The sequence below is a fragment of the Myxine glutinosa genome, chromosome 8 (assembly GCF_964187855.1).
Source record: "Myxine glutinosa chromosome 8, kmMyxGlut1.1, whole genome shotgun sequence".
Lineage (NCBI taxonomy): Eukaryota > Metazoa > Chordata > Myxini > Myxiniformes > Myxinidae > Myxine > Myxine glutinosa.
This window is the reverse complement of record NC_136268.1, coordinates 79,688,830-79,716,765: the sequence shown is the minus strand read 5'-3', so window position 1 is coordinate 79,716,765 and position 27,936 is coordinate 79,688,830. Positions and strand designations below refer to the sequence as shown.

The 27,936-nt window shown below is 42.9% G+C and overlaps 1 protein-coding gene across 1 annotated transcript in view; it reads left to right on the top strand.

Annotated features, from left to right (window-relative positions):
• The first annotated feature begins 1,411 nt into the window (after window positions 1-1,411).
• The window catches only part of TSC1 (TSC complex subunit 1), an 83,789-nt gene continuing 57,264 nt past the window's right edge, over window positions 1,412-27,936 (top strand). The window contains exons 1-11 of the mRNA XM_068124687.2: window positions 1,412-1,434; window positions 2,363-2,538; window positions 3,356-3,468; window positions 4,624-4,727; window positions 6,696-6,848; window positions 9,992-10,136; window positions 12,802-12,959; window positions 16,599-16,672; window positions 19,569-19,732; window positions 23,200-23,285; window positions 27,803-27,935. Coding sequence (XP_067980788.1) covers window positions 3,363-3,468; window positions 4,624-4,727; window positions 6,696-6,848; window positions 9,992-10,136; window positions 12,802-12,959; window positions 16,599-16,672; window positions 19,569-19,732; window positions 23,200-23,285; window positions 27,803-27,935 — 1,123 coding nt within the window. The 5' untranslated portion in view covers window positions 1,412-1,434; window positions 2,363-2,538; window positions 3,356-3,362. The remainder of the gene's footprint in view (window positions 1,435-2,362; window positions 2,539-3,355; window positions 3,469-4,623; window positions 4,728-6,695; window positions 6,849-9,991; window positions 10,137-12,801; window positions 12,960-16,598; window positions 16,673-19,568; window positions 19,733-23,199; window positions 23,286-27,802; window position 27,936) is intronic.

The following is a 27,936-nucleotide window of genomic DNA, read 5'->3' as shown; positions in this document are numbered from 1 at the left end:
AGCCGCGGTGCGATCCGGCCAACGTTTGGGTGGAATCGGGTTCTAATCGGGGAATAACTGTTCGGGCGCGGTAATACACCACCGCTCCGTCAAAATAACATCTTTAACCGCGTCCGCAACAATATTAAGTTCAATTACTGTGATGTTCTGTGTATCTTGTGTATTATTTTCACTACCTTCTGTATCATTGCTGCTGTGACAAAACCAAATTCCCTGTCTTATCTTACAGATGGACCTAGTCCTACAGAGTGGGGATGGCAGAAGTGTGTCGAGGGGTTTGTGCCAGTTCAGACAACCCTACCCCCTGCTCCTGAAAAGCTTCTGCGGGTCATCAAGTGCAACTGCCAGGCTGACTGCAGCACCCTGAGATGCACATGCAAAAAGAACAATATCGAGTGCACTCCGGCATGTGGAAACTGCAGGGGATCCAGCTGCACTAACTCAATACAGATGCCCTGTGACGACGATGATGACATTGTGTAGTGTTATATGTATTCTGTACACATATTTAATTGGTTCAATCGTTTGATCAACAGTTGATCAGTGTGATGATGTGATCACAATAAATTCTCATCACTGATACTCTGTATGTGTTTTTTTTGCTTCAAGGAAAAAAATACAGCATCGTCAAATCTAGCAGAAAGGGCTAAAAATCGGTTTTTGGGTAGGGTCATATTTATGCATTTTTCAAAACTTTCCACCCATGCAATTCCTTAACACTTTTTTTTCCTCATTCAGGACATATTGAGGATACACAAATCAGTTGAGTTTGCTTCTGTTGCAATTAGTGTGAGGTCAAGTCACATTATTACTGGACGGATTTAGAAGAAAATTGGTGGACGGTTGTGTGTGTGTGACAAGAACGAATCGATTCGATTTTGATGAAGATCTGGATCCGGATACGACAATTTTTAATTTCTTTTATGTGATTCTTCACCATTGAGTGATAGGGCCAAAACCATATACAGCATGATATTTCAAAACGTTGTGGACAACTTATGACAAAACTAGCTGGAGGATCATGGGTTTCGTGACGTATGCCCTTTCAGGAGCATCCTCCCCTCATACCCTCACCCAGGTGAACTACCATGCAGTAAATATCTGCAAAAGATAAACCTCATTATTACATGATGTTGTTTTGACACGTTAAACGTGTCCCTCCCTGTTGGTTCTGGGCGGGTCGTGTGTGAGAAGTCGAGTGTGAATTAATTTATCAGAGTCCACCCCACGTCATAATTCTCGCCCCGCCCCCAGCCTCGTTCTGCCCGATTCTCCCTGCTTCCCCGGATCGCCCCGCCCAGGTTTGCCCTGCCCATCAGCATGCTTTCTCCGCCCAGCTGGTCCCATTTCTTCACCCCGCCCCCTTTATGCTTGCTCCGCCCCACGTTTCGCTGCTCCACCCCTCCATGAAAAGCATCTGCATCAAATTTACTGGTGAGCAAATATCAATATAACCCGAGTTCTCGGGAGGTTATATTAATTTTCAAAGGGTGAATATTTGGGAAAGAGTCATGTCTATTTACGCATTCGCAATAATTGTATACTACAACCTTAGATTTTGTGTATTACCTTTAAACTCGACACAACATGAACAGTACCACATTTGCGTGCTTGATATAGACTCTAGAGTCGTACAAGAAAATAGTTTACTGTAAATTTCCTGATATTAAAGATAAGGAGATTGTGTTTGTTCCGGACTAATTCCAGCACTCCAACCGAAGACTACATTCAATATATACAGGAGAATGAAACAAAACGAATGAGTAAATGTTTGCGACGACTTTAAGTTTAACTTCTGCTTCAAGAAAAGTGAAAACGAATCTATTTCTGAACAAGTGATTCGTTTTAGGAGTTAAGGGAACGATTGAGCAAACGAACGAATGAATGAATGATTGAATAACGATTGAAAAACGATTGAAAAATACGAGGTGGTTCATCATGGCTGCTCCCTGAGGTGCATAGTTAAGTTACATCCCGTGACACTTTATAGTCCGTACACTGCCCGGTCCGGCTCCATATACCCGGATCTGCCGGCTCCCTTCCGTCGGCTCGCTAGCGGCGTCCAGGGATCGAGGCGTCCGGTCCGTGCACGGCTCTCAGCTGGTCCTGGAGTTGCAGGTACCGCCGCTAGCCTAGTGGAGGCTCTTGGAGATGTTGAGACAAACAAGGCCCAAGCTCCCCCCCCCCTTGCCCCCATTCCCCCATCTCTCCACCCCTGTTTTTTTTCTTTGTCTCTCTGCGCCTGTCTTTCTGTATTTTCTATATTTTCTCATTCTAATCGTTCCTTTTTGTTTGCCTCTTTGCCTTATCCTGACATTTGGATGCGTTCTTCCTATTTCCTTCACCGAAATTGTCTGTCTAGGTTCCTCCATTATTAACCTGCATTTGCTGTCGTCTGTCTGCCATTCCCTTGGTGCTTTTGCCATTTTCCTGTCTTGCTTCTGACCTGAGACCCTCTCTCTACCTCTCACTGCTGCTGCAGGTATTGAGGGTTTCTACAACTCGTTTATTTGTGCTTCTCAGTGGTCAGGATTACAGGTATATTATGCATGTGTCTGCAAATGTCATACTTGATGAATATCTTGTGATTCATAAGATTGTGAAGAGCCACCTGTCCTGGTACACTGTGGAGTTGTTGCTGCTGCTGCTGCTGTTGTTGTTGAAATTCACAATTCGTTGTGATGCAACACCTGAAATGATTGTGCATATCACCTTGAGCTCAATGGCCTGTCTAATAAGTTAATAACACAAGGCACTGACTTTTGACGTACGATACCTTACGATTACTTCCTTAGGGCATTGATGTATTTGCTTTCTTTGGGCTGGTAGGATAGCCCAGAGATGACCTCTGACCTGTCCAGCCCAGGTTCGAATCCGCAGGTGTTCCGCAGGCAGGGTGAGGCATCGATGTGTGTGCCGTCCTTCGAATGGACGTTGAGGAAAATCTCACGGTGCCATTCACAAAGAGCACCATAAACAAATTACAAGTTTGTGCCTCTTCGGTCGAATGTCTAGGCTAGCTAGCCGGTTCATTAAAAATCCTGGGCTGAAAATATCCCTCAGCCAACTCACAATAAGCTAGGAATAATTGAATTAGTAGTAGTAGTAGTTGTAGTTGTAGTTGTATACATTGTTTTGCTTTAAAATCATGTTTCAGGGATGTTTGCATGATTCAATACTTGATGTCCCTGTATTGCTGTTTTGTATCTAAAGAAACTGTCGCAACTCCACACGTAATGAACTATAACTTGTGCTTGTTTTTGTGCCTACCTCTACAGCTTTTCGTATTGTTGTGCTTTTGCGTCGTGATGATCTGTTTTGCCAGCTGTACAGTTTGCTAAATATTGTTTTCAAGGAGCGGCATGGCACAGCAGGGAAACTGGACAGAACTACTTTCTACATTGGATTCCTCCGACCTGGAGACGGCAGAGAGAGTGCGAGAATTGTTGCAGAGCAGCTTGAGCAATGGTTTGTGTTTTGTTGATTTGTATGCTTTATTTTGTTTTCATTGCCGTGGTTTCAACTAGCCATGTTATGCCTAATGGCTCTGCCAGTCAGTTTCACTTGAAATTATTGTCTCTTGTTCCATTTGTTGCTTTTCCTTCCAGAATTACTTTTTATTGGAGTGCCTAGGCAATGGCACACTGTCTCATGAAGCATGAATGTAAATTGGGGGTTGCTTTAAACTCTAATCATGCGGTGTTAAAATTGACAAGCTGAGGATTTCCCCAGTTGTCGTTAATAAGCTCAAGAACAAAACTAGAACGGCATTCAGTGGAGGGCATACCTCAGTCTGGTTGGCCGTAATCGCTCAATGGTGAAGAATCACTTAAAAAAAAATTATACTAGTTGGATCAGGATCTTCACCAAAATTGAATCGATTCCTCCTTGTCACACACACAACCTGCCCACAAGTTTCATCCAAATCCATTCATAACTTTTTGAGATATCCCGCTATGTATCGCTTTTGACCTTATCTCCCAATGGTGAATTATTAAAAAAAAAAAAAATTCTCCGCTTCGCTTCGCTCCGAATCGCTTAAAAAAATTAAATAATTCTCGTATCCGAATCCATATTCAGATCTTCACCAAAATCGAATCGTCCTTGTCAGACACCCAATCTGTCCACCAAGTTTCGTCCAAATCCCTCTAAGCTGTCTACCATGGGTTTGAATCCAGACCCAGCTAGAAAATGTCATCCTGGTGTTTCACGGGCAGGGTGGTTCGTCAATGCATGTGCCGTTCTTCGGATGGACGTTAAACTTGCGTCCCGTCTACCAGCATTGGTGGGCATTTGAAAGATTCCATCGTGTCTTCCGAGAAGAGTAGGCGAGCTATCGCCGGCACCATGAACAAATTCCAAATTCCAGCCCTAACTACTTAGTCGAGTGTCCGGCCTGGCCAGCTGGTTCGTGGAAGACTTTCCCCAGTCAATCCCACAAGAATATGGGAATAATTTGGTACATTAAAGAGGAAGAAGAAGATTGATATGTTGACAGCAGTAGAGTAATACGAGTTGCAGAATTCCTTTTTGAGAGATGCTTGTTGATTCTTCCTTCAATGTATTGATATTTTAAACTATCCTTGTTGTAAGTCTCGTTATTTATTTATTTATTTCCAAAAGAGCGTGGGCCAGGCTTGCTGAATTGCCTCATGGATTATTACATAACAAGCCAGTCGAAGGAAGCACTGAAAATGCTGTGTGCGGTTCGGGAACCACACGACAAGGTACCTTTTCTGTCAATGTTGCTGCGCATTCCATCACATCTTGATCAAAATGTAAGCACCAACGTATGCTGCTTAATATTGTCATGGCAACACTGCTTCAAAAGGTACCCATTCTTCAATATGTGATACCAGCTCACATTTCTGGTTATTGCTGTGCCATTTTTGTGCTGTTTATTAACTATATGTGATTCGACTAAGTACTGAATTGTGTGCAGAATACTATTTCTGACTGGTTGTTTGCCTTCTGCCATGGTTTTTCTTTTTTCTTTCAAGGTCATGCAGCTCTGGATTTGAAGCTGTACATGGATTGAAATTATTTACTTTTTTGTTGTTGTTTGAAATGTGGAATTTTTTTTTCTTCGAAAATCTGCTTGTCCTTTTTTTTTGGTTTGTTTGTTTTGTTTATAGGGTCTAAAGCTCATGGAGGAGCTGCCACAACAATCGCACACCTTATTCTTCTTATTCCGCTCTTTGCCTTAATGCCAACAGATAGGGTGGCGGCCACTCGGATGCACCTTCTCCATTCCCCTCTCTGCTCTGTATCCTCCCCGCTCAGTCCCAAGCTTTCCAAGTATTTCCACGACCTCCCTCCACCTTAATTTTCATCGTCCTCTTGATCTTTTCCCTCTAATTGGCTCATTCCATGCTTTCTTGATTAGTTCTTCATCCTCCTTCCTCATTACGTGTCCAAACCACCGCACCTTCGTCTCTCTAATCCTTTCTGTGATAAATTGCCTACAACTCGAGCTGTTTTGCGTTTCTACTCATTCTTTAACTGTCCTCTTTTTGATACTCTGATTAATCCACCAAAGCATTCTCATCTGTCCTCTCCAGCAACTCCTCTTCCCTTTTTCTCAAAGCCCATGTTTCTGCACCATGCATTATCACCGGTCTATTCACTGTCTTGTCGATTTTAACCTTCATTTTTCTCGATATTCATCTATCATAGACGACTCCACTAACTAACCTCCTTCGGTTTTGTCCATGCTGCCTTCACGCCATCCTGGTTTTCTGCTTCACAACCTCCTCCCATCACAACCTCCTCTTTCCATAACAATGCTCCTCCTTCCATGACAACCGTCGTCCTTCCATGACAACCGTCGTCCTTCCATGACAACCGTCGTCCTTCCATGACAACCGTCGTCCTTCCATGACAACCGTCGTCCTTCCATGACAACCGTCGTCCTTCCATGACGACCCTCCTCCTTCCATGACGACCCTCCTCCTTCCATGACAACCCTCCTCCTTCCATCACAACCCTCCTCCTTCCATCACAACCCTCCTCCTTCCATCACAGCCCTCCTCCTTCCATCACAACCCTCCTCCTTCCATCACAACCCTCCTCCTTCCATCACAACCCTCCTCCTTCCATCACAACCCTCCTCCTTCCATCACAACCCTCCTCCTTCCATCACAACCCTCCTCCTTCCATCACAACCCTCCTCCTTCCATCACAACCCTCCTCCTTCCATCACAACCCTCCTCCTTCCATCACAACCCTCCTCCTTCCATCACAACCCCCCTCCTTCCATCACAACCCTCCTTCATGTTTGCACACACATGTCGACAAATGCATTATACAAAGTATAAAAGGAAAGCAGCAATATATGCAATTATTAAAAGTTTATATTTTTATTTTTGTATACCTCGGCCAGGTTTGCACTCGAACCGCTGACCTCTCAGTCTCAGAGCAGAAACTCTAACCCTTCTGCTATCGACTTTACTGCTCTAACCATTATGCCACTTGGGACAAAATTCTATAATTTGTACTTTTGACCAGTACAAGAAGGGTTAACTTTTTCCTGCCAGAAAATAAAACGAAAGCCATGAAGTCGTATTTGTACCACCCTCCTAATTTTCAGACTGTTTTTTAGTTTGTTTAGTTCATATAACTTGTCTGCACAATTTCTATCCTTCCTTGTATTTCCTCCTTCCATTACTTTTTTTTTTATCTGCACCTGTGTGTAGCATCTACTGGAGCGGCTGAATGATTGCTTAGGCAGAAGTGCTGCTCGATTGCCCAGCCTCCTGCTGCTTTGGCACCTCATGCACAAGCAGCCATCATGGATCCACAAACTACCGAAGGCACCTGTCTTCCTCTCCTTCCTTAAGTTGCTCAAGGTCTGTCTGTGTAGGTGTTTGGCTTCTGATACAGACAATGCAAGAAAGGCAAACAAGTGGCATTTTTTTTTTTTTTCTTTTTTTTTTGTATACAAGATCGAGGCTCGTGAAAGAGCGAACATTAATCACACAGAAAGACAAACAGACACATAAACCAAATAACATCGGGAGCGGTAGACAAGATGGGGAGAGAGGGGGCAGGACACAAACACAACATTTGAGAGCAGGGACTGAGAGACATGGAGACATCGAGAGATCTGTGGGAGGGAGAGGGCTTTGGGGGGGAGGCATGTGAAGGGGGGGGGGGGGGGGGGGAATTTACTTTTTTTTCTAAGTATACCTCTCTGCAGGATCAATATTGAATGGAAACTTGAAATCTAACTTACTTGCTCGTTCTAATGCACAGAAGTTTCAGTGAAAACTTTAGAAGTTTGATGTACAATAGATATCTGTGGAATTATTTTGATACGTCCTGGCTATGGTGACCCAGTGTGAAGCTAAACGAAACTGCTATCACAGAGTAGGGGGTTGAATTTGTTGTTTAACCAAGCTTAGCTTGGTCACAAGTAAACAATTTTGTGGTATGCCATCCTGATGAACCCAAGTAAGGGGGAAACCTGGTCGGCGGCTGTGCATTAATTTACTTGTTACCATTTAATCTCGGTATTTAAAGAACAGGTAACCCCATGGAAGACATCCTAGACTGGAGGCGAAGTGGCGGTTTGCATTTGCGTGTGACGTCAGCGTCATGTCGTAATAAATATGTGGATTTTTAAATTTTCAACTTTTTTCATTGCTGGTTTAAAAAAATCCAGCTGTCAATAACCTTTTAGGGAAAGGATGATTTCCCTGCCCTACCTGGTTTGGTCTACATGTGATGCTAGGTTGATTCCTAATCAGACTCCAATTAACAATGTGGCATCTCTTGTGACTGCAACAGCCCCTACACCATGACCCCAAAGGGTGCCAACAACTCGCAGAAAATGGTGGAAATCAATTTTTGTATTGAATTGTGGGTAATATCATCCATACATGAGTTGTGAATCAACACTATCACGATTTGTGCTATAGGGGGCCTATCAAGAATGACAAAATGTAACACCATCTACTAAATGAGTTGCATTTAGTAATTACAAGAGCCTATATTCACTGATAGTGATTATATTAGAGTAAGAAGTCCAACTAAGCCGACATCCGTTGCGAGTGAAAGTTATGTGTGCAGGATTGTGAAATCATCTCTGCCCGTTGATGTCCATCTCTGATCTTCATGATGGGCTTGTTCAATGTGACTGTTGAGGATGTGAATCTTCGAAGAGGGATCTTCACCATCTACCTCGTGAAGGAAGCCCACCTGGCATGCACAATAGGAGTGCTGAATGTTACTACTATTAACACCTCAGATTATTCCTACCTTCTTGTGGTGTTGGCCGGGAAAGCTTTCAGGAATATTTCACCAACTGGTTTGCCAGGCTTATCCTTTGATTGGAGCTAATTTAGGCAGGAAATTTGGCTCGGTGTACCAGCAGTAAATCGACTAGTCTTCGTGAAAGACACCGTTGGATCTTTAATGTCCACTGATTGCGCTAGCAGACGTGGCACCCAACTTAACATTTATCTGACAGCCAGCACAGTTTGTGATGCAACCAACACCCTGCCTGCAAAGCATCAATTCCACCAGCTTATAGTTGTTAGAATGAAACCCAGGCTAGACAGCTCAAAGGTAAGCATGTTAGTTCTTGAATGTGAACATTGAGGAAATAAAACTTCAGTTGATGAACGAAGGTCAAAGTGCAGCACTCAAATATGAAGGACCATTCAAATGTGTTTATATGCAAAAAGAAAACCAAACTTGTTCTCATAATCCTCACAAGATTTAATATTTGAGCAAATTAACATTTTGGCATAAATGGCCCGTATAATCCCTGTTCATGTATGTCCAGGGTCTGAGTGTAAGGTCTGAGCATTTATGTCCTGCACATGACAGCAAGGCAGTGGCTGAAACCGATTTTGAGGTTGTTTTGCCTCAAAAGCAAACGGTTTCATTTTCCATCCGCTCTGTGATTCGTACAACTTTTGTGTGGTTGAACAACTACATTTGGGATTTAACGTACATATCCTTTCATTTACCGTTCAGATGTTTGGCAAGTAGTGTATGGGGTGGGTGGAGAGAGAGAGGGGGGGATAGAGGGGGGGAGGGAGGGGGGGAGGGAGGGGAGGGGAGGAGGGAAACCTGGCATTGAGCAAAGGAAGAGCTAGGATTCCAAGAATGCACATGAAAAGTTTTCCATGAACTTTACTTTGGGTTGAAAATTGAATGGAATAATTGCTTTGAAATAGTTAACGATAAATTTATGTTGATTTTTAGGATTTGGGGATATATATAAAATATATAAAAATTAGACATTAGACATTATTAGACATTATTAGGGATATTATTAGGGATAAAAAAACAAAACAAAAAAAAAACCACCTTTAGAGGCCATTTTTCCCCGCAAGCGGGGGTTGGCCTTTTTCGGGAACTGTGGTTGTTGTTGTTTTTCGGTCCCCTTTTTGAAGCAATGTTTTACGGCCGGATGCCCTTCCTGACGCCAACCCTTTTTGCCGCCTTTAACGACAAGCAGGGAATTACCAGTGAACTGGTACTCAATTAGCCGACCTCGGAAGGATGACAGGCTGAGTCAACCCCCCTGGCGTTAATTCAGCGATCGACCGGGTTTCGAACCCAGGATCCTAGGATCCTAAGCTGACACCCTAGCCGCTAGCCCAACACCAGGGTTTATGGTGGGGGTGGATATTATTAGGGATAATTAGACATTATTACAAATTTTGAGTTTCAGGAATAAAATGGCATTTTCATACACATGGGAAAATTGTTTGAGTGTCCCCCTTCATGGGATCATGTTTAAGGATCATGTGAGTCTTCAATTCTTTTAATTTAATGTTTTTTATTTTTATTTTGTTTTGTAATCGTTCTTGGTTGACAGTTGCCTTAAACTGATGTGATTGAATTCATTTGATTCCCCTAATTATATGGGGATAAAAAAAAAAAAAAAGGTCGTACTGATTAATCCGTTGATTTATGGAAGAGCTCGGGCACATACAACGATACAAACGACCTTTGTGTGACGTGCGTTTGTGCACAGACTGATACAGATGTGGTGGTGTTGACGACTGGTGTGCTGGTGCTGTCTACTCTCCTGCCCATGATTCCACAATCAATCAAGAATTGTCTATATGATATATTTGACATTTTTAGTCGCCTTGCCTCTTGGGGTATCAAAAACCCAGGTAAGATTTTCACTTGTATTTTTAAAAGGAAGACTGTATAGCTTTTCATGCTTATTTAGGCTTTTTTTTCTTCTCCGTTTTCATTTTGCTCATTACAAACTGGATGCGGGCATTCTGTACCGTGTGATCGGTCTATACGTGATGCATCCTTAATATAAACTAATGGGAATAGCAGGGTTCGATTCCACACAGCCTACACCCATCCCGCCCCCATACAGTTAGTTATTTTGATCATTATGTCGCCACCTTGGGTGGGGTTGGGGGAAGGCTGATAGTGGTAAAGAGGGGTGGGGCAAGCCCATAAGAACAGGTATCCTTGGTTGTGCTCTTGATCTCTGCTCTGTGCTCTGGCATCTTGCATGGCTGAACTCATCTCTGGTGGCATTATTCGAGCTCTGGATGTGTCTGCTGCCTGGACGTTCTGTCTTACAATTTGCTGCTGCCTTTCACTGACCTGGGGCTTCTGCTGTATTCCTGCTCTTTTGATCTCACTTGGCTTTGGTGTGAATGGTTCTTGAGCATGTGAGCCCTTTGGGGATTTGGTTAGGTATTGTTTATTTACCGTGTCTTCCATCTGCGATTCCTGTAATTGTTGTCATCCCTTAATAAATTTATTTTTATTTTGAAAGCATCATCATTTAAAAGGTTAAGAACATGGTCAATCATCATAGGTTGGCATCCATGGGGTGGAGAAAATTCCTCCTTAAGAAATGCCATGCTGAGTGTGATGAGGAAAGTGGCTGCCATCTTTCCCCCTATGAACTTTTTCAGTTTTATTGAGTATCCCTTGTCGGGTAAATTGGTTCATAAGGATGTAATGAGTATGTTTAGACACGTTTGTTCAATCATGGAGCACCAATAACTGTTCGGAGTGGTTCTACCAAATTTGGCTGTAAGCTGGACCTCTGCTTGTGTGTGCTCCTCTTGCCCAGTGTTGCTTGCGGCTGCGTGTCGTGGTGTCGTGCCTGCAATACTTCATAGAACAGAATATAAATATACATTAGTATATAACCACAAATGTTATAACCACAAAAATAACAACAATCAATTCAGTGAATGATGTGACAAAGTGAATAAACGTTGGCTGAATACGGTGCCGTTCAGGTTCGAGGAGAAGTAGCCAGTGCCATTTAGGCAAACACTCCTTTGATGAAGATTTGTTTGTCACCGCACTTTGCTGATTAATAATTTTCGACATTATTAATTTCATAGGTAAACCCATTCTCTTAGCCCTTTAAGGACCAAAGGACACACATGTCCATTATGGTTGGAGTGATGTATCTCTGATATTTTCCCTGCAATTTTAGATTACTTTGTTTGTACATTGGCAAACATTTTAGCTAACACTGGGTAAGAGGTTTTCTCGTTTCCGTAATTTTTACCTTCGCCACCGAAGGTGGATGGAGGTTGTGTTTTCACCCCTGTCTGTTTGTTTCCTTGTTTGTGAACAAGATTTCTCAAATAGTTTTGGACGAAACTTGGTGGACAGGTTTGGTGTGTGACAAAGACAAATCGATTCGATTTTGGTGAAGATCTGAATATGGATTCGGATGTGAGAATTATTTAATTTTTGAAATGATTATTCACCATTGAGTGATGGGGCTAAAACCCGATTATATAGCACGATATCTCTAAAAGTTATGGGCAGGTTTGGAGCAAACTTGGTGGACATATTGGGTGTGTGACGAGGATTAATCGATTCGATTTTGGTGAAGATCTGAATATGGATTCGGATACGAGAATTATTTAATTTTAGAAGTGATTCTTCACCATTGAGAGATCGGGCGAAAAGCGATATATATATATATATTTTTTTTTTATATATATATATATATATATAATATATAACATCTTTTAAAAGTTGTGGGTGAGTTATGAATAATATGGTTGTTGGTTAAGTGACAAGAACAAGCCGATTCGATTTTGGTTCAGGTTCAAATCCAGATTCGGCCTATCTGTGGGATAAACTGTTCAGCCTGGCGGAGGTATGCACTCTACCAAGTGACCTTCTAGTTCCTTTTTTGTTGATTAGAAAAACTTGTATTTTTCATTATGCATACTCTTGAATGTCTCTAAAAAAATTAACAGTTAGCTAAACTAATAATAAAATTGGACTTTTATCTGAAATTACTTTCAAGATGCTTGTGGTCCTCAAAGGGTTAAAGACGACACTGCATTTTGCTGCATTCACAATATAGTGGAGAAAGTGTGTGGTGTGTCTCACCTCTCTCTGCATTGCAGGGGCTAGTTGTGTTCCCATGTGGAATGGAGGCCAGTGGGTGGGGGGAGGTGTAACCCCAAAACAGTCCCATGTGCAATGGGAAAAAAATTCCACGGTCGATGCAAACATGTTCCTAATTGTTTTTTGCACGTTCCATTAAAATGAGATGCAGAGATGCACAATTGAGCTGGGTCCTACTATATTTGTCTCAGCTATTTCTTTTCTGCTTGGTCATTTATTGCGCATCCTCTCTTAGTCCCTGGCTGTTTATCATAATTTGATGAATCGCTGTGCAATTTAACATGTTACTCCACCACTACTTGGCCTATTCTTTTTATTATTATTATTATCATTATTTTTTCGAAATGCAACGTTTGGCTGCTTTTTCTCTTTGTCTGTGCATCACCATAACCTAATCTGCTGTTTCCTTGTCACTCTCCCCAGCAGGACAGGTGCCTGATGTGTGTTTGGTACATCTGCATGCTGGAGTATACACACTTTTCCACAGGCTTTATGGCATGTACCCTTGCAACTTCCTGTCATATCTGCGTGCCCACTATGGCATGCGTGAAAATTGTGCTCTTTTTCAAGAAGTGGTGTTGGTAAGATATTCCAGTTTTATTATCCCCACGCCTTTTGAAAAACATAGAGGCAATACTCCTGGCGCTTACCTGGTAGAATAAATAGTACACTACACTGATTAAAGGTATTTTAAACCAATTTCAATGGTTGCTCGAAGACAGCGCAGCATGTGGAATCACACAAACATAATAATAAGACTTTAAACAAACAAAGAAGAAAATACCTCTTTTGGGGGGCAACCTCCCCGTAGACCTCCAAAGGGGCAGATTTTTTAAATGCCGTGAACAAACATTGGTACATCACGGGTGATGAAGGTTGTGGTCAAGTTTCATCGGAATTGCATGTGTAGTTGCTGAGAAGAAAGCAAATACCTATTTTGGGGGGGCAAACCCCCCTCCGTAAACCCCTAAAGGGGCAGAATTTTTTTAATGCCATGAACAAAGATTGGTACATCACGGGTAGTGACAGTTGTGGTCAAGTTTCATCGAAATCGTGTGTGTAGTTTCTGAGAAAAAAGCAAATTCCTATTTTGGGGGGTCAAACCTGGATCCACTTTGACCCCGGTAAACCCGCTTGGATCCCGATTTTATTTAATGCCTTGAACAAACTTTAATCACAACACAACAAATATCATTTGTGCCAAGTTTGGTCACAATCCCTTCAGCGGTTTCGGAGAAGAAGTTGCAAATGTTGACGGACTGACGGACGGACAACGCGCCATCGCATGAGCTCCCCAAACCCTTATTCTAGGTTAACTAAAAATGGGGGGATATTGTAATCTGCTCCATCGGTTTCTGTTCTCAAGAAGTTGCTGCTTTGTGTACCTCAACCATTAGCGAGACTATGGAATACTTGACAAGCCACATCATAGGAATATTGTGTGATGGGAACCGAGAACAGAAACCGAAGTAATATCTATATATATAAAAGTGTGTGTGTGTGTGTGTGTGTGTGTGTGTGTGTGTGTGTGTGTGTGTGTGTGTGTGTGTGTGTGTGTGTGTGTGTGTGTGTGTGTGTGTGTGTGTGTGTGTGTGTGTGTGTGTGTGTGTGTAAGTAATGTTACCAATAGACTCCTAAATGGAGAGGCTTACGTGCTTGATATTTGGCATAGACATGGCCATTGAGCCTGGGACGAACATGGCCGAACTCAAAATATTTGACGATCCATATTTTTAATTCATATTTACCTCAGCGCATTTCAGCGCATGGAATCAGAGCAGGTGGGCGCTGATTCGCTCAGAGCGATCACGTGATGACGCTATGAACGCTATGACGCTATGACGCTATGAAAAAAAAAAATCGCTATGACGCTATGAAACGCTATGACCGCTATGACGCTATGACGCTATGAAAAAAAAAATCGCTATGAAACGCTATGACGCTATGAACGCTATGACGCTATGAACGCTATGACGCTATGAAAAAAAAAATCGCTATGACGCTATGAAAAAAAAAATCGCTCGCTTTGCCAAGGGGCTCGCTCCCCCCCCCCCCCCATTCCCCTCCCCTTCCCCTCCCCTCCCCTCCCCCACCCGGCAATGCCGGGTACTTCTGCTAGTTTGTAATAAAAAAAAAAAAAAAAGAGAAAGAGAGCCAACTTTGCGACGTAACTTGAGCGGGTCGAGTTTTGAGGTCAGATTGGGAGAGTTTATCAGTCGAATTACTTTAATTCAATTCTGTCCAGTAAGTATGTGGAGCTAGAACCTCCCCAGATGTGAGAGCAGTACTTTATAAAAGGACAAATCAATCCTTTATATAATTGAAGCAACTGTTGAGAGGAGAAGAATCTTCGACATCTGAACAGGACTCCTAGTTGATTTGAGGCAGACTTAGCTGTTTGTGTAATGTGTGGATTCCAGGATAAATTTGATGTTGGGGTAAAACCTTGTAGGCTTATTGAATCACATGGTGTAATTGTGGTGCTTCTAAAGGAGGTTGAAGAGTTGAGGAGTTTTAGAGAGAGAGATGGGAAGAAATTGAGTTTTATAAGCATTTTATTTAACCTGATTACATTTGCCCCACTGGGAGATCTTGTCAAAGTCTAAATTTAAAGTGGTGGCTGTGATCAAACAAGATGTAGATCGAGTGAGGGAAGATGGGGCAATGGGGCATTTGGGAAAAACATGGAGGAATGTAATGTCAAGTCGTCAGCATACGAGTACATTTGATTATTTGTAGAAGAAAGAAGGTCATTGATGAAAAGAAGGAAGAGTGTTGGAGACAGGACAGAACCCTGAGGGGCACTGCTGTTGATGGGGAAGGACGGAGATGTTGAACCAAAAACAATTGAGGAGATAAAGTGGTCGGATAGATCGATATGAGAGAGCAGAGTGGAGGAGGAAAGCCGAAAGAGGGAAGCTGGGATATCAGACCTCGATGCCAAACTCTGTCAAAGGCTTTTGAGATTTCAAGGCCTAAAACAAGGATTCTCCAAGGTCTCTCAGAGAAGAGGCCCAGACATCCGTAATGTAAGAAAGGATATCACCGGTAGATCTTGCCTTTGAAATCAATATTGATGAAAGCTCAAGCATGATAATTGAGAAGCCATTCTAATACTTTGGAAATAGTAGAAGTCAGAACAATAGGCCTGTGGTAGTTGGAAGGATTTGAATGATCACCCTTCTTTAAAATAGGCTATACTAAGGCATGTTTCCAGGAAAGAGGAAAACTTTGGTTTTTTAACAAAAACCAAACAAACGAGCAAGCACGGGAGCAAGTTCTGAGGTACCATTCCTTCAAGACACGAGGAGGAATTCCATCTTGTCTGTATGTCTTGCTTGTGTCCAAAGAGTGGAGTACTTTTTTAACTACATGAAAATAAATTATAGGGAGGGGCATAGGATTGGTAAGGGGTGCATCAGAAGGAAATGGAAATGGAATTAGAATCATCCAGTTTGGAATTAGAGGAGAAAAGAGAACCAAAACGATTTGCTTTATCAGTGGGAGAGACAGCGATAAGGAACTTTTGAGGTCTTTAAGGTCTTTAGGGTATTCTGGGTCATAAGGCTCTTAGGGGTCTAAAGGGTCTTTGGGGTCTCAAGTGTCTTTGGGTCTTGAGAGTCTTGGGAGTTTTAGGGGTCTTAAGGTTCTACAGGGTATTAAAGGTATTGAGGGGTCTTTGGGATTTTTGGAATTTTTAGGGTCTAAAGTGTCTTTGGGTTTCATGGTTTTAAAGGGTCTTATGGGTGCTCTGGGTCTCCAAGGGACTTGTGGGTCTTTGAGGTCTTCAGGGTGGTAAGGGGTATAATCTCTCAAGCATGTAAAAAGTCTTCTCTGAAGCATTTAATCTAATCTCTCAAGCATGGAAAAATGGGTCTTAGGGATCTTTGGGGTCTTTAAAGGGTGAGTTGGTGGATGAAAATATCCTTGGGACAATCCCCAGGTTGGACTTGGTTTGCATGCCAAATTTGGTGGTTGTCGGCTCAGATATCTTTGCAAAAAAAAAGAAGCAAACAGACAGGCGTCCGACAATTTTTATTTATAAGATTTTGTTTCGTATTTGTTATGGTAACATTCTCCAGATATTTTATAGCTCATATGAATTGGATCCCGCTAAATGCTGAATTTATAACTATGCTTACACAGTTAATCATTTTCTCGTGGTGATTTTTACAAAACATTTTCTAATTGTTCCTTACAACAAACTTTCCACCCATCAGCCCATGCTGGAGCGCGTCCGGGTCCACCCTGAGCTCGTGACCGGTACTAAAGAGTACGAAATGGATGCCAGCAAGTAAGTGAGCTGACTAATTCATTAAAACACCCAGATTGCATCTGGGCTGTGTAGTCTAAGCTTTCAAACTTAGTTGTCGTTTTTTTGTGCCTTTATTAGGTCATCTCGATTCTCGTAGAGATTAACTTATAAAATCGGTCGTGATGTCCGGATATCTATCTGTCTGGGTTTATCTATCCCCTGAAATTTTGGATCCCTACTCACCCCTTATTCACCATCCGATTGCTCTGAAACACGATACAGCCCTTCTACCTGATGGCCTGCACAATCAATCGCTCAGGCTTCGATTTTTTATTTTGAATGATTGGAGGAGGGGGAGGGGGAGGAGTACAGGGAGGGGTTCCTGAGGGGGTTTACACCCTGAAATCTCGAATCCATACTCATCCCTTATTTACCAAACGATTGCTCTGAAACCAGATATAGCCCTTCTAGGCAATGGTCTGCAGAATCACTAGGTCTTGGATTGTTCGATTTCATGTCAATCAGGGCCCCAGGGGGGTCCCCAAAAACCAGCAAAGGTCTGAACTACAACCTCAAGAGATGACTGTCAGCCCACTCAGGACTATTTTTCATGCTTTGGGATGTGGTAACTCCTAAAATCATAGCCATTTATTGTTTGCACATGAGGATGACGTGATGTGGGTCGAGACTTCACCAACAGAGGTATTAAGAAAATCTGTGGTTTCACTTTTTAATTTTGGATGCTGGATGGGAGCACGAGGCTTGAAGAAGCAAAAACAAGTGTGTTTGAGATGTTTGCATTCGGATGTGGCATACTAATGCCTTATTGTAAATTATTCTCTTTTTTTCTGCCTGAATTGATCTGCCATTTTACACATTTGGGATACTGGCATCTTTCTTTCAACCACCTTGAGTTTGCGACATTTTATTTTTGTCCTGAATTGTGTAAAGCTGTTCCGTAGACTGGAGAAGTGAGGAACAAAAGAGTTGAGGTATGCAGTCAGCCTGGATTATGCATGTTTAATCAGGAGGGGAACCCAAACTAGAAGAACCCATGCGTCCTGGATTTGTTTGGGAGGTTTTGAGGACTCTGCGAGCAATACCTGATTTGTCGGTTAAAGAATAGGGAGCCAACAGACCTGCCTGCGTTATTTGCCTGAATTGGTATACCGTTAGTAACTTGAATTGGGGTCCTCCCCCTCCCCCACCTTCACTGCATGCTGAACCCCTCGGGTCATGATGCTTTTCTAAAACGTTCCTGAGTGCAACCAGCAGTTTTCCACTTGTTCCATCCAGCAGGTCAGGAATGCGTTGAGTCAATCAAACAAACAAACAAATAATCACACAAACATTAAGAAACAGACGCATCTCAAATTATCGTATGATTTATCTCGTGTCAGTCTGTGTTTTGTGTTTTTTTTGTTGTTGTTTGTTTTTGCTATTATTTTAACTTTTCTCCTCATCCCAATCCCAGTCCCCTTTACTTTTAACCCCCGAACCCTGACCCTCCCTGTCAAAACAGTCATTCTCACCCCCATGTACTGCCTGAGCCAGTTCTGACTCACTCTGACCTTGTATCAACCTTCACTCCTATCTTTTGCTGTGATCAAGCGTTAAGACCCGAAACGTCAGTTTCCCCTTGCTTTCCACAACAGTTAGCGTACTTCGATCAACGTCGTGTTTATTTTAACCCATTGGATTTTTAGATGTCAACCAGGTGGGCAGGTATTGAAAAAATGTGTGCATCCTGGAAGAGATGGGGAGGGTTGGAGGGCTGAAAGAATAGAGAGCTATGCCAGAGGATAAGCTATAAGAAAAACGGAAAGAAAATGAGGCCACTGACTTGTCTATGATGTGAGCGATGGGCCTTGATCTATGCCCTCATTGAGGGAGATGCCATTAATGTGGTGAGCTTTATATTCAACTTCATTGAGGAGATATGAGTGTGATGCTGGGGTGCCAGAAACATATTTCTGAGTAGTATTCAAATGAGCTATGGACCAAGGCCCCTGTAGGCTGAGTAATTCATTTTAAGGGAGTATGCCCAGTGTGTGGCTTGATTTTTGAGGCTAGCTTTGATATATTCTGATACCAGGAGAGGTAATGGCTGATGTAGGCCAATAAGTTCAAGATGCTGAACCTCTTCCAGTGATTGATCATGGAAATAGGTCAGTGGGTTTGAGACGATCCTTCCTTCGAGTGATTAGGAGTGTGAAATTTTCTTTGTTTGAAAGGCGTTCCATTTGCCAAAAAACACATGTTGGCTCAGAATGTCACAGCTACTCTCACCCCGTCATCGAGATGGGCTACTGTAGGGCCAAATGTGGAGTCAGTTGTTAAAAGGAAGGGGGGTTTTTCAGAGCATTGGAGAAGTCATTTTTGTAGCATTTTTCACGACCCCTCTTTCCTCCCCACTTACTTTATTTGTCCAAGTCTCCCTTCATTTTATCCTTTAACCTTGCTGTTGGTCCCCCCCCCCCCCTCTTTTTCTGCTATTCCTTTTGTTCTGTTGCGTCTTGATCCATTCAGTGTTATAACTCTTCCATGAGCCTTGACTTTGTATGCAATAAAAACAAGACTGGGCCCAAGAAACTGCCTTGGGACAGTCATGCAAAGAGACGGTTGTATCATTTTAAGGGAACAAAGGACAAAAAAAACCCAAAAACGTTTAGTTGAGTTAGTAAAGAAGATTTGTACCATAAGGCAACACACAAAAACATTTTAAAATTCATAAATATTCAAGCTTGAAGAAACTATACTCCATAATGCTGCCACCCCCATCTCATAACTCTGGGATATATTTTGGTGGATTAATAGAATTACTAAGACAAGGCCATCCGTTCAAAGACCCTTTACCTTGATTATACGTTAATTGTAGTTATTTAGGTAAGGTTGAATAACAATAGTCTGTGTCAATAACTCCACTTGTTCACAGGTGGAAAAGGTACGAGACACAGGACGTGGTGATCGAGTGTGCCAAGGTCTCTTTGGACCCGAAGGAAGCCTCGACTGAAGAGAGTTACAGCTCCACACATGAGTTGTTTGGCACAAATTGTCTTCCCTGCTTTACACCTGATTCGTCTATTCACATTGGGCATGGTGAGCAATGTAGAGACACATTTTGCTTATCCTCCTCGTTGCCTCTTTCCTCGTCCAAAATTTGAATGACCTGAAAATGACTTAATTTTTTTTTCCAGCATTTCATCATCTTGGAAGAACTTGCTTACAAATTACATAAGTGAAGGACAATAAGGAGACATTTCTCTTGTGAACGAATTACAATTTAATTACAATTACATACATATGCAATTACATGCAATTACAATTACACTGGGTGCAGTGATGGTCAATGAGGACATGATTGGTATCCCAAAGTTTAGCTGATCAAATCCACTGAAGGTCACACTATTAAGGATTTGGATTTTAAGCTTCTTGAGATTGAGACCTTTATTGTAAACTTATTTTATTAAAACTAACGAAATGACCTGGTGAAGTGGCAATTGATGAATGAGATTATTTGTCAACACACACCGTATTTGTGATGTTAACATATCACTGACCACCCTGTAGTACCTCATAGTCAGGATGGAAGATTGGATTTATTCATGTTGGGATGAGATCGATGTCTGTGTGCATGGCCTTTAGAAGATGAAATGATTGATGGCCGATTGGTGTGGAGATTGTTTTAATTGTCGGCTTGCTAAAGGAGTGACGCTGCGAGAATTTTTTTTTGGTAAAAGTGCGATTATAGTGGATCTTCATAGCCCTGAAATCCTGTTGCATGCGATAAGGTGACATACGGTTGTCCATGGGGGAAAACGTTTTTTTATTTTTTATTTTTGTTTTTATTTTATTTTATTTATCCCCCCAGGTGAAGGTCCAACTCTTTGTAGTGTTTGTCCTCGGGCCTTATTTACTGTCATGAGAAAAACACTCCCTATGGCAGTGGTCAGGGGAAGAGGGGAGGGGTCAGGTGTATATGCACATGCACGTACACACCTTGCAGACAGCGGTGTTGATAATATTATTATTATTTAAATGGCCCCAATTATTATCACGTTCTTGTGGACTTGGCTGGGGGAAGTTTGGCCCAAGTATTTCATGAATTGGCTGGACAGGCCTGACGTTCGACGAAGGTTAGGACAGGAAATTGGAATTTGGCCATGATGCTGGCAGTAGCTCACCTACTCTACGCGAAGGACACCGTGAGTTATTGGTGGCACACACACACATTAATGAATCACCCTGCTTGTGAACCATGGGAATGACCGTTTATAGCTAGGTCAGGATTCAAACCCAGACTGGACAGCTTAGAAGCGAGTGTGCATACCTCTCGACCATCCTGCCCGCCACTGTTTTAATATTATCATTATGCCATTCTCATCGGACGGAATTGACTGATTAATTTGTGGTTTTAATAATTTTTGACGAAAAATCTAACTTTGATGACATATAGGCTGGGGTCTGGATTTGAAGAAGAACGATCAGCAATCTAATGTAAGCTGATTATACTATTCTGTTGGCAGAAAGTGTAAAGGGCTTGATGAAACTGCTGCAGACCGTTAAGAATGAAAGTGAAAAAGCTGGTTTTTAAACCTAAAGAAAGACTAAAACCTTATAAACTGAGAAGATTGATGTGTTCACATTGGGAGACAATCATGTGGAAAGTGTCATCTTCCTGTGTTTTTTAAAGATTTAAGTGAGAGGTCAGTGTGGATGATAAATTAATAGATGGCTTGCATTGGGGAGAACAGCAATGTCAGGATTAATGAAGATCTGGAAAGACTAGGATGTAGCAAAACATATCAAGGGGAGGTTGGTGAAAGTGTAGTATTTCCAATTGCAATGTATGGATGAGTCATCGAACAGTGAAAAAGAAAGAAACAAAGGAAGAAGATTGACAGTTTTGAAATGTCGTTTTGGAGAAAAATGTTTAAAATTCCATGGACCGTGAGAAGAACAAACAAATCAGTTGTTTGAAGAAATTTGACGACAATGTACATGGGAAGCACAGATACTAAAACAGAAACTGTCATACTTTGGTTGGACACATCATGCATTCAGAAAATGAAAGTCTGGACAAGTCAACCATGCTGAGTAGGGTTGAGGGAAGAAGAGGCCGCAGACTTTCATAGATGGGGTAAAGGCTGCAACCAAGTTGTCTCTGCCAGAGCTTTGGAAAGCATCTCAGGATAGTGATGTTTGGAGAAATCTGATTGTGAATGTCACCAGAAGTCGGCCATGACTTGACAGAACTGGATAACTGGTTATAATAGTTTTTGATTCCGGTCGGAGTGCAGACCAGGGCTTTTATCCCATACACTACCCATGTGTAGTACGCCCAGTTTCCTCAAAATTTCACTGAGGTGATTACTTGAAGCGAGCAACCGTTAGGATACTTGAATACTAGCAACCGTTAGGAATGTAGTTATGCATCGAATTGGGCCAAGGGGGTGTCAGGAGCAATATCACATGTCAAAATTGAAGCCATGGCATGGAGAAATCGTATATTGGGCCCCAGGACACGAGTTATAAACAATCCACATATTATATAATGGCTAGAAAAGTCCGACAGGCAATGGGCTACACAATTCCTGTGTAAAATCTCATTTAAGCACCTTTATTAGTTAAAGATCATTGTGGCGCATCTAGTGGCCTACCTATAGGCCTAGCAAGTCGAGATGTCTCAGATCCATTAATCTGTGTGGGACCAGGGTTCGTACGTGTCATGAAAATCCTGGAAAGTCATGGAATTTCATTGACTGCCATGGAAAATCCTTGAAATTGAGAGCGAGTGTTTTTTCTGTTATTGTCAGAGTAAAACAAATGTGTATGAATGAGTTAGGTTACCGAAAATCGTTCGTAAATCCTTCGTTCCGTATTCGGAACGAAATTTCCCATTGACACATTGCGAAACTGCAGCTCAGGACAGCTCAGCCAATGCTCTCAGAATGATACCAGCTATTTATCTTGCAGTAAAGTGATCTGTCTCTCTGTTAAAGCACCCTCTATGTAAAAAAAAAAAAAAAGGATGTTTTTTGCACGTGTAAAAATGATGTTGACATAGCAAGATGGTGCAGATTTAAAAAGCTTTTTTTTTTTTTTTTTTAACAAGGAGATAGAAGATTGAAGGTTGTGTCCCAATCATAAATAAGCAAAGGTTGTGTATATATTGTGTATGTGCATGTATGAAAAATAGCTGTGCAGCAGTTACGTGATTGATTTACATCAGGACTTCTCTACTCAATTAATCATACATCACGGTACTCAGTTAGCTGAAAATGGGTGGATTTCAAATTTTTCTATCGATTTGATTAAGATTTGAAAGTTTTTATTGGACATTGACCTTCCTTGTGTGAAAATAATTTTGCACAGTAAATTTGGGGCAAATGCACAAGCGCAATCTTAGCTCTGCACCTGTAAATCTTTTTGGTATAATCGATTCTGCCGTCGGATGATAACTTTTCTAACGGTTTCATTTTATGCACAGTTTCTAAATGAATGTGTTGATTTTAAAAAAAATTGTTCTATTTTATTTTGCTTCCACTTTCCACCTATTTTCGTAGTCCGAGCATCATCTCCCTTGGCTTCCAATGCCCATGTGCCTTTGTCACAGTGTCTGTGTGTGAACCAGGATGCCATCTCCGGTCAGGTGAGGAAGCAGTGTCAGCAAATTGAGAGCATTGTACAATTTAATGTTTCTTTATCGTAATGGGCCATCTGATTATAATATAGGCTTGGAAGAGGTTTGGGAGCAGGTGAGTTTGTGAGTGTGTGCATTCGGACACAGATACAATTCTCTCAACTTCCTGCTCAACTTGCACATTGTTGGGTTACCATTTCGGATGCATGCATTGTTCTATTCATCGATTATATTGAACTGAAACTTGGTACATGGCCTTATTACGATAAGTTACAGAACAAGTTTGAGTTTTGGACGTTTCATAAATTTTTAAAATTTGTTACAAAATTGAAAAACATTCATTGCCCCTTATTTGCTCCTGAAATCCATCCCAGTTGTACCTTGCTTCGTTCCTCATTTTTTGCATGTCGATCCCCTGGGTAGCCATCATTGCATCCATTCCCTTCCTGTCTCCCTCCATATATGCACTGAAATGCACCATAAAAAGGCCCCAGTCCATTGGCACTGCAGGCCCGGCTATCGCCGTCACGTACGAGGGGCCGCCATTTTCTTTCCCAGCTGCCGCACCCTTTTCAGCTTCCACTACCAACTGTCTCTCTTGGTCTTGGGTCATGAATTCTACCTTTACTTCTACCCCCACTGGCATTCGACCGCCTTGGCCAGCCATGGTACAAATATAATTTGGATCTTAACTAAATTTCATCCGCTCGTAATTTTGAGTGCGTGAAGCGCACTCCAGGTCCAATCCCACTCCTGACACCAAATGTTACGGTTTTCGCGCGACCCTCCTTCCCTTACCAAGGGGAGATTAAGCCCCTTGTTCTTTTTGGGTCGTCGCAACCGCGAGATTTGAGTCGCCACTCCCGGGCAGACGCAGGACAGGGTATCGGGACAATTCTCGCACGTACCTAAGTACCTGCGCCGCCGCGGAAGCGGGGATCAAGTCTCGCACGAGCCACGCGTAATTTGAGTACGTCCGAGCGGATGGCGTACCACGTGGTCCGTGCAGTTATCTTGTTATTGGAACCCGATTAGAGCGATATAATTCGTACCACGCTTAGTCGATGGATGGAAAGGACGGGAACAATCAAATAGAAGGAAGAACACAGGTTTATTTACAGGTATACAAGGCGAAGAGACACAGAGCAGGCACTGAAGCAGTCTTAGCTTATTTTCCCAGACAACAGGCCCGTTCACACTCACAGGGGGAATGAAGGAAGGATGGTGCATGCGCTGAACGCGCCGGCTTTGTTGTTCAGGAACAGCTCGCCCGGCGTGGCCCTCTGGTCACAGCACGTCCCTCGATGAAGGCAGGCAGGCAGGTGGGAGGGATCCTTGCGGCACGTATCTCGAACAAAGGCAGGCAGGCGAATATGCGCGTCTCTCGCCCGGCTCGGCGGTTCTTCACAGCGCGATTAATCAATGGCGCGCTTTCACCCTCGTAACTCAATAGAGGATCTGCCTCAAGCTCAACCGAGCGTTTAACTTGTAACTCGATTCAACATCGCACACTCAGAACTGTTCAACAGAGGACCCCGGCTCATAACTTGTAATTCACACAGCGCTTCGAACCGATAACTCAAGCTCATCACTCAGCGCATGTCCTTCTCGCATGGGCTTGCCTCATAACTGACCTGGGGGCTTCGCGCAAAGGGTTATATTGCCACGCCCTTAGCCCCCATCGAATGTTCCAAACCGCGCCTTTTGACGCAGTGCTAAGCCACTCCCTTCGAGCCCTGATTGGCGGCACGTGCTTACCAGTCACTCCCATTGTCCCGCCTTCCTTCGGCTTGCCTCGACTTGTCAAGCCGGCCTCGTGGTAATTTGCGCCAAAACTCAAAGCATTGAGGCGGCATAAAGCATTGGAAGGGGACCTAATTCTCATTATTCTACTCAACGCAAAACTAACACAGGAAAAGGACTATGCTTACATTTACTATGAAATAACTGAACTATCGCGAGGCTACGTGTTGTAGTGTGATTAAACTATGAGGGGGAAATTAACCTTTATTTGTAAAAACACAAAACCGCAACAATATATATATATATATATATATATATATATATATATATATATATATATATATATATATTGTTGTGGATTCGGGGGTCGGCTCTCCCCTTATCAAGGGGGGGGGGTTAGTCCCCTTGTCTTGTAAGCTGGCCGTCCCCCAATCCTGGAAGTTATGACGTCACTTCCGGTCAGTGGTAAGTATGGTTGTAAGCCCAATTAGTCTTATTACCTAAGTACGACCACTGGCCGTAAGCGAGGAGATAACTCCCACCCGAGCCGTAGCGGTAATGGATACGCCGAGCGAAGCGAGCCGCGACTTGGGCCGTTAACCATAGACTAAACCCGATCCTGAGCAGTTGGCCAAATCGTGCCACAGGTACTCCAATGGAGAAAAGACAGAGGCGATCGAATGAAAGGGGAAACCAAAAGGTAGGGAAGAACAAATATGATTTATTACTATACTAATAAAAGAGGAAACTAAAGAAGGGAATGTACAAAGAAGAAGAAGAAGCAGACACAGGGCAACCTTATACAGTCTTAACTCGCACGCCCCAGGACAACACAAACAGACTTACACGAAGGGGGAATAGCAGGAAGGAAGGTCCAAGCAGATGGGCCAGCGTTGGCTCCGGCCCGGTTCACGCTCCACTCTGGTCCACGCTCCACTCTGGTCCACGCTCCACTCTGGTCCACGCTCCACTCTGGTCCACGCCCCACTTCGGTCCATGCTCCACTTCGGTCCACGCTCAGGTTCCGTGGCGAAACCCGGCAGGCAGCGCGGTTGGTATTGTCGGCGCGAGCGGACCTTACATGCGGGGGGGTTCATATACCGGGGAGGAATTGCGTCCGTGAATCGGAGGAATCGTGATGCGTGCCTCGTGACTCTCCAATGGTGCCACTCTCCCCGGCAGACTCTGACTCGGCCGGCTCAGACTCGGCAGGCTCCAACTCCAACTGACTCGTGTCTCTCTAAGTAGTCCCACGCGAGCGCTTATATTACGCGCTCGCGTCTCAAGCCGCGTGCTTTTCGGACACACCCACCGGTGAGCTCGCCTCGGCCCTGGTTGGTCGCAAGGGCTCACCGACTCCGCCCTGAACAGGGCTACGCCTCGCTCCGATAACTCCTCCCCCTTTTTCTCCGCTCTGACCGCATGGTTAATGGTGTTTGGAGCGAGCGCTGCGGCTGGCAGAGGCGCGCAATACAATTTGGAGGGAGGCTAAGCCGCAAAATGAACGGGATTTGAAAAGGGGCGTATGTTATTTGATTAATGCAACGCAGAGTCAAACTATTGGAAACAGAGCCTTACCTGAAACAAATACTAATGAAATAACTGAAGAAGTTCCTATGGTGGGTGCCCTACGTGTTGCAATATGGACTAACTAGGGTGCGACCTTTGACCTTTGGAAATTGGGAATATTTACAGGGGATTATTTATAATGGATTATTATTTACAAGTGACGGTTCTGAAAACCATAACAATATATACACACATGTCATATATCATTTTTGGCCCTATCACTCTGGTGAATAATTATTCAAATCCTTGCGGATCTGGATCTGGATCTTCACCAAAATCTAATCAATTCGTCCTTGTCACACTCACAGCCTGTCCATTAAGTTTCGTCCAAATCCATCCACAATTTTGAGATATCCTCTTCACAGACAAATAAAGACAGCAGGGAAAACATAACCTCTGTCCACCTTAGGTGTGTGATTCAGGTAACGAATGAACATGGTAACTTGCATACAAGAGTGCTGAGTTAGGTAGAATTGATGGAGTACAAAAGATTCCGAGATGAGGGAGTGGCATAGTATGATTTGAACAGCCTCAAATGTGGTTTCACAAACGGAAGATAAAGAAGAACAGTGGAGTGTAGGTGGCCGGAAAGACTCAACGTCTGCAGTTTTTAATCTGGTGATCAAAACCTTTGGATCCCAGGCAACTGTCTGTCTGTCCAATCTCTCCTATCTATCTAAAATAGCAGATACAGCATGTTAAAACAACAAACACCTCCAGTGCCAATCGTGTCAAATCTTGGATTTCATTTCAACATGTTCACAGACCAAATTGATATGATATTGGAGAGCAGGCCTGATGTGTAAAAAAAACAAAATAACAACAAACAAACACCCCTGCCCCCCAATACACAAAGCGCGAATGTAGAAACAGGTCACACTTTATAACCTGCAAATGTCAGGGTTCCACAGTATACAACATTTTAATGTAAAAAAAAAACAAAGATAAATAATACTTTTCCCATCTTTCTTTTTCCATACTCATAAACAGTTGTTTTGATTATTATTCTAAACTCATGAATGATACTTTGGCTTTTTAGGTTTTGGGAAGGGATTGGGGATGGGAGGGGAGTGGGTTCTGTGTTTTGATTATACTCTTTACATTTCAATTGTATCTGTAGAGGCATGCTTCCCCTCCCTAATCCCCCATCCCTCGATGTCTAACTGATGAGGTGAGTAATTAGCTTTGTCAATATGCATTCTGGAATACTGCAGATGACAACAGAGAGTGTGGAAGTCACTTGGAGCCCCTCACTTGAGTGTGGCCTGTCCACACCACCACCGTCACGTGGCATGTCACCGTCCCAACTGCATAGTGACGGAGCACAACACAGTACACCCAGGCCTGG